This window comes from Scardinius erythrophthalmus (genome assembly GCF_964197995.2).
Source record: "Scardinius erythrophthalmus genome assembly, chromosome: 8".
Classification (NCBI taxonomy): Eukaryota; Metazoa; Chordata; class Actinopteri; order Cypriniformes; family Leuciscidae; genus Scardinius; species Scardinius erythrophthalmus.
In genome coordinates this window covers 18,374,538-18,384,474 of record NC_138228.1, presented here as the reverse complement: position 1 = coordinate 18,384,474, position 9,937 = coordinate 18,374,538, and the positions used below count along the sequence as shown (strand labels likewise).

General features: G+C 37.4%; 2 protein-coding genes across 13 annotated transcripts in view; one reads left to right on the top strand and one right to left on the bottom strand.

Annotated features, from left to right (window-relative positions):
* tnni1c (troponin I, skeletal, slow c) overlaps nt 1-9,937 on the top strand; it is a 363,446-nt gene that overhangs the window by 313,877 nt on the left and 39,632 nt on the right. The gene's annotated exons all lie outside the window — the stretch shown is intronic.
* c2cd5 (C2 calcium dependent domain containing 5) overlaps nt 1-9,937 on the bottom strand; it is a 46,586-nt gene that overhangs the window by 4,593 nt on the left and 32,056 nt on the right. For 5 of the 12 annotated variants that reach the window (XM_081373033.1, XM_081373025.1, XM_081373029.1 and 2 more), the window contains 12 exons: nt 7,710-7,901; nt 6,030-6,216; nt 5,774-5,938; nt 5,535-5,675; nt 5,374-5,437; nt 5,220-5,281; nt 4,031-4,129; nt 3,804-3,893; nt 3,528-3,615; nt 3,363-3,440; nt 2,450-2,485; nt 2,023-2,124 (listed from right to left, as the gene is read on the bottom strand). In XM_081373033.1, the coding sequence (XP_081229159.1) occupies nt 2,023-2,124; nt 2,450-2,485; nt 3,363-3,440; nt 3,528-3,615; nt 3,804-3,893; nt 4,031-4,129; nt 5,220-5,281; nt 5,374-5,437; nt 5,535-5,675; nt 5,774-5,938; nt 6,030-6,216; nt 7,710-7,901 (1,304 nt within the window). The remainder of the gene's footprint in view (nt 1-2,022; nt 2,125-2,449; nt 2,486-3,362; nt 3,441-3,527; nt 3,616-3,803; nt 3,894-4,030; nt 4,130-5,219; nt 5,282-5,373; nt 5,438-5,534; nt 5,676-5,773; nt 5,939-6,029; nt 6,217-7,709; nt 7,902-9,937) is intronic. The other 7 variants (XM_081373026.1, XM_081373031.1, XM_081373027.1 and 4 more) reach the window with 2 other exon arrangements.

Below are 9,937 nucleotides of genomic sequence, written 5' to 3'. Positions count from 1 at the left end.
AGTTTTTAGATTAAACATTTTGAATCTTCTTGACTTCAGTAGCTTTTGAGTTGCCATTTCAGAGCATATATATATATATATATATATATATATATATATATATATATATATATATATATATATATATATATATATATATATATATATATATACACATACATACATACATACATACACACATGATATATATATATATCATCAGAATAAACAGATTTTTCTAGTTATAACGCCCAACCCTAAACTGTACAAACTTTAAAGCCAAACTTATGATGCATTTATGCATCATATGCAACAGAGGCAGTCTGTGATGTGCTTTTATTCATACATATCTCATCAGCCAGCTCAAATATGAAATCACTGAGGCAAAACTGAAAGAATGATGGCCTTCTTCATCACGGTTGCTTACTAGGACTCAACCTCAACTTTCACACTCTGTCAGTCAAGTTCAGATACGATTGGATCGGCGTATGGCAGCAAGACTCGTCCTCTTTTAGATGCAGGGCATGGGAGTATGTGTGTAAGGATGCGTGTAGGAGTATAGACTGTAGCCAGAGTAGATGCCATTTTATATAAATATAAAATATAAATTTGTTTTTTAAAAACGTGGCTTTGGATCAATATATCATACAGCGTTGTGCCTTGGTCTTGATCATAGCTGGCGAAACATTGTAAAACATCTTTACACAAATTGTCCACATGATTAAATACACTGCCTGGCCAACGAAACAAAAAAAGTTGCTATTTGGATTTAAATAGGCAAATGCTTATTTAGCAGTTATTATTATGTTTCTATTATGTTATATGTTTGTACAGTTCTTCTAACCCTAATTGATGGAGTGTGTAGCTTTTCATTTTTTAAACAACCACCATGTAGGAAGACACTGGATGACAATGTCAAGATTCAGCAGGCTCAAATTGTGAAAGAATGGTTGGGAGGGAGAATGAAGAATCATTTTCACACATGAATTGAGTCCAGACCGTAAATTCACTGAAAGCTTTTGAGATGTGCTGGAGTAGACTTTACAGTGTGCTTGACTCAATTCAAGATCTTGACCAAAAATTAATGCACCTCTTGATGGAGATAAATGTTGTGATGTTGTTTCCAGTCTTTTCATGCATTAAAGGTTTGGACTCAAAGGTGTCAGTTCATGTGTGAAAATGATTCTTCATTCTCCCTCCCAACCAATCTTTCACAATTTGAGCCTGATGAATCTTGACATTGTCATCCAGTGTCTTCCAACATGGTTGTTTAAGAAATGAAAAGCAACACACTCCATCAATTAGGGTTAGAAGAACTGTTGCCAAACATATAACATGCTAGAAACATAATAATCACAGCAACAATGATCCAATCATAGACTCTTAAGCATTTGCCTATTTAAATCCAAACAACGACCTTTTTTTTTGGCCGGGAAGAGTACATACACACATCAAGTCAGTTTGGTACTCGCGAGCTGTTTGAGAGGCGGCTTTATGAGAGCGCCATTTATATAGATAAGTGGTGTATGTACTTTTGGTGTGAGCGCAAAACACCATGGGAATGACTAAACTTATGCGTAATACACGCACTATTCAACCAGAGCCAATGAGTAAGTGAGGCGAGGCGGGTGTGTGTCAATTCGCCATCGGAGAGAAGAGTGAGTGAGAACGCACAGCTGGTATAGGTGTATCGATAAAGCAGAAAAGGAGCATTGGAACTGTTTCAGATATTTCAGTATCGATACATAGAAATATCGATATTTTTGACAACACTAAAATAGGTCTGCAAGGTATTATTTTGGTGAAAGATTACAAAGACAAACATTCATTTATTTGAAATAATGTGCACTGATGGAATGTGAATAGATTAGAAGAAGTAGATGTTCATGCAAATTGCATTAACAGAGTATATTAAGCAAATTTGGCCCATTTTAATTGCATCTTGAAGTTAAAGATCCCTTTAAATATGCAGTCTACTCTGACTAGGGTCTATGAGAGTTGGAATGTGTCCGTGTATGTAAGCGAGTTTGCATGTACTCCTACTTGTTTTAACTGATCCGCGTCTTATGGTGTGAGCTTTCAGTCTAAGCTGCTCTATCCAGGAGCTGCATCTGTCTGCAAAGGAACTGTAATCAACTGAGGGGGCTGGACAAACACACACACGCACACACACACACACACAGACAGACGAACATTCAGACACAAACACAGATAGACACACACAAAAAATATGTGCACATGCGGTCACAAACCCCACAGACACATACATACAACGACACAACAGAGGGACAAAGAGAAGAGGAAACAAGACACAGAAAGAAAGAAAGAAAAAAAAGAAAAAGGGGTAAAATGGATGATGCTGGGGTGTGTGCTGCAGCACTTCAAACTGTCAGACACAAAAGGAGCAGAAATGAAAAGAAAAAAACACCCTGCTGCCTCCAGAACTCTCAGCAACGAATCAGGCACTGACCTTTGGCCGACGGATGGCTGCCAACCTCTGATAGACCTGTGACACAAAGGAAACCAATGCAATGAAAGCACTGAACACATTAGTAGTATTTAAACACCAGGGCTCAATACTATAAACAATAATTATTTTTTACAGTAATTCATCAAAGAGCTACTTTGACAAGGGCCAAATTGTTCTGGCAAGGTGACTGGGTCAGAGTATCTCTGAAATGGCAAGGCTCAAGTGTCGCTCCATGTCAGCAGTGGTGAGAATTTACCAACAGTGGTCCGAGGAGAGGACCACAAACCACAAACAGGCTCATTGATGCATGTCGGCAACGAAAGCTATCCCGTCTGATCAGGCCAACAGAAGGTCTTACTGTGGCACAAGTCACTCAAAATTTTAATGATGGTTATGTGAGGAATGTGTCACAACACACAGTGCATCGCACTCTGCTGCGTATGGGGCAGTGAAGCCGTAGACCAATCAGAGTGCCCATCCACCGTCGAAAGCACTTACAATGGGCATGCAAGCGTCGGAACAGCGGAAGATTGAAGGTCACTCTTAAAGTGACAGCAGCCTAATACACCTGATTTGACCTTTATGTCTAATCAATCAAAAGAGAAAATAACTTACTGATCTTGACTGAACAACTTTTTGTAGATTTAATAAAAATTAATTAATATTTAATTCATACAATGAGGACTATATGAAGTATTTTATTTTTACATTTGATTATTCCATTATTCCATTGTTAAATAAATTGCACTTTAATTGTTATCGTGAAAGAAAATTTCTCATAGCATGAAACAATTTTTGGTCATATCGCCCACCCCTAGATGGAAGGCTGGATGGATGGATTATGGAAAACATTTAAAGAGCTATAAAGAACTGAATGGGGCATCTGGTGAAATTTGGATTCACAAGGGTTTACCTTTGGGGGAGCTAAGAGGGTTGGAAGACAACATTTCAGCATTGAGCTCCAGGTTGAACTGAAGCTGCTCGTCATTTTCTGCAAAAGACAATCAACAGGAGACCATGCAGATCAGCTTTTCAGAGAGGTGTTTCCTACATGAAGGAACATAGACCGCATGCTCACCCTTTTTTAGCGACTTATCCCCACTTTGTTTGCCATTTTCCAGAGTCAGCTCTTTGTCAAAGCTCATTGCCACAGCTGTCACCGCCACCTGTAAATTAAACAACACTGACAGATGATGCGGGACAGAGGTAAAAGGGTAAGAATGAAACCCAAGAGGATAAACAGATCTTTAGGGATCCATTATTACTTGCTTTATGTTTCACAACAGAAACAAGACTACAAACTGAAAGTTGAATGTTTATTAGACAAAAAAAGTAAGGTCAGGTGTGCTCTCACCTGGATGAGCTCATCTTCAGGTATGGCCACGGTGAAGTTCAGGTGACAAAGACAGCAGGGGACCAGTGAGCGCAGTTTAAAGTACAAACTCTACAGAGCACACATATATTCCAGTAAGAGCAGATATATCCAAGCACGTATAAACCATTTAACTTGGTTTAGCTGGTCTACATTAGACCATGACAGAAATAAGATGCAGGCAATATAGGGGGAAAAAAATTATTCACCTTAAGCAGGTTCTCACAGAGGTCACTGAAAACCTTATTCAGTCCCTGATTGGTCAAGTTGACGTTGTTAAGGCGAAAGACCCTCACAGAGGTAAACATCTGAAAGCACACAAAAATCTATGTTTGATTCTACACCAAACATTGAAAACCTCCTCATGTCAACTCACTCAGAAGAAAGCAACCTCAAATGTGTATTACATCCAAATATAATATGCAAACATTATATAGAAAATAAATTTGTTTTTTGGAGTGCACATATCTCAAACTAGCTTCATTTATTAATTGTCTGCAAATATTAGGGCAACGGTATGGTCTTCATGGACCTTTTTCACATTTCACAAGCAGAAGTTGTCATAATTGAGTAAACTTCTACAGTGGTGATGAACGGGTGTGAACTACGACCAACACAATTTTTACTTTCCAATTTGCTCCAACAGCAAAAGAAAAAAAATCATGATAGCGTTTCTATGAATTTCCCAATTTTTTGGAGAGATCGACCGTGTTGGTCAGAAGTGAGGAAAATGTAAATTTTTCCATCACTTCCTCATCGTTGTATTAGAAAGTAGTGCTATAAATGTACATTTACATTTTTTTGCAAGATTTATGATGCTAATAACTGTGAAAATGCATCATCACACTCCGTGAAAAGGGTTCATTGTAAATAAACAAATATTTTTCAAAAAATCCTTTGATATCTGTGTTGCGGTTTGAAATGGCTCTTGCACATCCTGTCTTTATTAAAATATTGTTGTTTTTTGTTAAGTCAAAAAGTTGCACGTCAACAAATTGTGAGTGTTGTAAAAACACACCAACATTCTATCTGCAATTTTCAGGAAATGGAAAGGTTCACTATAGGCTTGCTGCGATAGTCGGTGTTGCCGATGTTCAGCTGCAACACTGGTTACATTACTTGCCCACCTCCGCACCACCCACACCGTAAAACTAAACTTCCATAGAAATTAATTGAAAACGCTTGCTCTTCTCCGCACCTTTATGAATGCTTGTGCGGCCGTGCACATTTTACTTTCGCTTTTGAATTAGCGATTTAAAAGTGAGGGTACAAAAGAGGGAAAAACTCCAATGCCCCGCCCCCCGGTGATACCGGTATTACTGGTGTTGTCACACGTCGATTAACCAGTGGGAAAATTTCCTCACAGTCACATCCCTAGTTCACTATGGTGAACGATACCTGTATAGCTGAAGTCCAGTTCTGAATCCCAGGCATGATTTCAGTGTTGCAGCTGTAGAATCCTGAACAGAAGACAACGTACAAACACACATCTGAATATACAGTCCAGTAAAAACATAATAGAGTCCAACAATGGTCTAGCAGAGGTTTGTACCAGCTGGGGTGGGAGAATCAGTCAGAAGTGCATGAATATCTTCCACAGCATCTGTGTCATCAATCTAGAAGTGTATTAAAACATCAACAGATCTTTCACTCCACAAAAAAAGTCCAGTATCTCCAAGTTTAAGTTCAACCTCTAATACAAAGCCAGTTTACCTCCAACACAAAGGCATCCTTCTTCCCATGGGACAGGTCTATTTCTGACACCTCATCTGAGCTCTCTGAGTGAGAACGAAAGAGACGGGACCTCTGACGAGGCTCAGGAATAGGCGAACCAATGATCTCTTCGATAACTTCCTACGATGGGAAAAAAAGAAAGAAAATTTTTTGATTTAGATTTTTATTATGATTTAAATACTACCTCACAAAGTGCCTTGACGTGTATGTGTACTTACAGGAGGGTTGATTTCATACACTTCTTTATTTTTAGCGATGGTGTCGTTGATTTTCTTCTGCATATTGGAGATGTGCTGTTCGTATGTGATGTCACTGGGAGTTTTTCCCAATACCTGGATTCCTCCAGGACTGGGTAACGCTGTCAGATAGACTCCTGTTGCAGACTGGATGCAACAAACAACAGATATTAACAGGACAACCGGTAATAATTAATTAAGTAAATGCACTGAGCATCATTGGTAATAGCACACTGACCGCCAGTCCTAACAGCATGGTCTCTCCCACGCTGATTTGGATACGCAGACCAAACAAAGCGTTCATGCCCCGTAGCTTCAATTTGTTCATCAGCTGTGTGTGGAGCTCGTACTCGAGAAACGGCAGAAGATTGCTGATGGCCATGGCGTTCCCCTCGCCCTGGGCCTTCTTTTTAGTCCGACACAGCCTACAGTGGGGTGGAGATGCAAAGAATACCCAGATGACATTTGCCAAAATGCACAGTATACCACCAGAACATACTGCCTATGTTTACATGCACACTTTTTGTTTCAATCGGAATGAATTCAAATTGAATTGACGTGCGACTGTACGAATATACAGAGTTTCCCACTGTTTGTGCATACTATTCTCTTACATTGCTTCTTTTCTTTGTTTTAAAGAGCAGTTAACTTAATATTTATCTATTTTAGGTCCTGATTAAGAGACGTCAAGGACATGAACTGTTGTGCCGTACTGTTTATATATAAAACAGTAAAAACGCCCCTTCCCGCAACCAAAATAAAGTGTCTGTGGATGAGACTATGAAGTGATGGGGATTAATGGAACGTTGTTCTCAGACGATTATTTTATTTCATTATTTTATTTACATTTTATTTAACAACAAATGCAGCTCGTTCCACACATCATAACGCCATTTCTACGTCATTGCATATGCCCAGTCTTTTCCAGTTTCGGTTTTCAATCCGATCAAGTGTTTATATGTTCTCTCGATCGGATAAGAAAAGGAATAAACCACCCCTTTCAAACCGATCAAAATTTTATTCAGATTGAGCTCAATCGGATCGATTAAGGTGTTTAAAGGAAGGCTTTTCAGTCCGACTGAGCCATCAATCCGATTACTAAGGAATTACTTGGTTGCATGTAAACGTAGCCACTGTATCCCACAATGCAATACATTTGACCTGAACTCTTCCCCCAAAATCTGAACTAATTGTTCACTTGGGACACATTAAAAAAGTAAAATGTCTTCTTTCTTTTTTTTGCAACATTGTAAATAAAATATAGCAAACTACTAAGGCTGCAAGATTTGGGGAAAAATCAAATAGTGATTTTTCCTATAGAATTTTTTATAATAAAAAAAGCCCCAGGTTTGCTTTGCTTGTTTGAAGGGCTGCACAATTTGGCCAAAAATGTAGTGATAACATCAATATGATATACCGTATAAGATAAAAAAATATATATTATTATTATTATTATTAATAAATATTAAACAATATTAATATTGTAATATTTCACTGTAAAATAAATTAACTGTAAATCAACTGTTTAAGAAAATAATAATAATAATGACTTAAAGCCCCTTAAAGATTTTTTCTTGACAAGTTAGTTTATAAATGCTTCTCATTATAAGTTTGTGAAAATGGTCGGCACATGTTGCACATAATAAGCGACACAAACTCAGAGAATAAGTTTGTGTGGAGGGTCATTTACTGCAAACCGAGCTGCTCATGCATGAACAGTGAAACACACAGCACATATATTTGTTTGATTACATAGCAGCCTTTGCAATTTGATGATCACACTAAGACATATCGTGATTTAGGTTTTAATTAAATTCATTGTGCAGCCCTACACACTGCTATTTATTATTAATTGCTTCAGATACTACTTGCACTATACTGTGTTCCATTTGGACAGGATGTTATGTGCAGTTTCTACCTGGCCTGAATCAGGCAGCCCTTCCCAGTGATGTTGGCTTCAGTAGGCAGGTCGATCGTGGTAAAGAGGACATCGGGCACTTTGTAACGGCGACAGCAGCAGCAATAGGTGAGTTGAGCAGGAAATGGTATATTCAACTCATCGTACGGTATGTGACAGAACTCACAGCCAGGGGGCGCCACCTCCTCAAATCTTACAGAAATAAAAATTCCAATTAGTACATAAACCATAACACAAGGGCACACACAGACCCAACCAGCCATAAACAGAATAAAACTATCTTAACATAAGCGTACACATTTGTAAAGTTTTTTTTTTAACATAAAACACGTTTTAGCCCCTTTGTTATGAAGTCCTTAAGACTTAATTTGGTTAGTAGCTGTAAAAACTGTCCCCAGCAAACATACACAGACACACACACACAGACACACCAATTTAATTAGTACTGTTTAGTATTGAGATTAAAGGAAAAGTTCACCCAAAATTAAAGTCATGATTTACTTCATGTTGTTCCAAACCTGTTTGACTTCTAAACTCAGTATGAAATCAAAACTGACAATGGGCAAAATGAAGTCGCACCTTACATTTTTCCAAGTCACAATTTAAGTTCCATGCCCACTTTAAGAGCTATTGAACAAGGAGAAAATTTACCAATTAATTACTTTTTTGTTAAAGTCGTGATGAAGTAGTGTATATGAGTGTAACTTTATATATAAAAAAAAAGAGGCTGTGACTAGGGCTGTTCAATTATGGCAAAAATAAAAATCACGATTATTTTGCTCAATATTGAAATAACTATTTAAAGGTGGGTGAAATGATCAAAGTCTTATTTCATGATATGAGTAATTTTAAATATCAGTGAAATTTCACAATTATCAATACTCCAGCAAAAACTAATACTAGGTTAATTAATGTACTTTAAGTAAAATTCCTCAAAACAGTAACAGAAGACAAGTAAACAGTCAGCAATACAATAAGAACAAAGAAACTAAATTACAAACAATACCAACAAAAAATACAACAGAACAAAAATACAAATTAAACAAATAGTGCTTTAGGTTTTTCAGGAAGACATGCGCAATAGCTTTGCGCATATATATATATATATATACAGTGCTTGAAGTGGGGGAAAAATGGTGCCGGTACTCTCTTGCATTGGCAAGTAATCATGACATTTGAGATTTCTACAGTGAAAAACAAAACTTGGAGATATTGCTGGCACAACAACAATTTATTGATATTTATTAACAACATAAATGTATTTAAACAAGTCGTGTGTGTGCGTGCCTGTGTGTGAAAACGGAACTACTCGTCTGCAAGTCCAAAAATACATTTATGGTGAGATTACTACATTTTACTTAATTAAATGCATTTATAGTGAGATTATTATATTTTCATGTCATATTCTCTGTTAATTTTGACCACGAACCATGCGCTGTCACTTTAATTCAGCGCGTGCAGCACAGCGAAAATAGACTCGGTGTGGAAACGATCGCTGCACTGCTGTATACACACCGCTCCTGGAACGCATTGCCGGACCGCCGCGTGCAGTGTGAAAGCTCTAACCTGTTAATATGGGTGCGGGAAAAAAATAAGCACCGCATACGCATTGCAAACGGAGTATATGTGAAATGGGCGTGACACTGACGCTTTTTTTGTCAGTGGTAGAGTACCGGCTACATGCGAGTACGCAAGAAAACGTGCAGGTACGCTTTGGAGTAAAATGCAGAAGTGCCGGTACTGCCTACCGGTGAGTACCGCCCCACTTCGAGCACTGTATATATATATATATATATATATATATATATATATATATATATATATATATATATATATATATATATATATATATATATAGGGGAGTGGGTTTAAGCATTAAATTATTAGACTAAAGTATTAGACTAAATTATTTGAGAAGTCCTACATATGTCACCAAAGAAAAGTCTGTCAGTGTTTATTGGAAGGTCCAGTTATGGCATTTTCATTTAACTTTACGAGGTCAAAACATTTTTTTTTTTTTTATGATACAAGAATAAAATGATGCGCTGATGAATTGTTCACAATAAGATCTATAACATTCATTTAGAAAATAGATATGGTGAATTTTCATTTCACACCCTTTTTGCAGTTTGATACAACATGAGGGGGAGAGTGAATGATAAAAAAAATATTTTTGGGTGAACTATTGCTTTAAGAGCCCCTTATATGGTGTTAAATGATGGACAAAT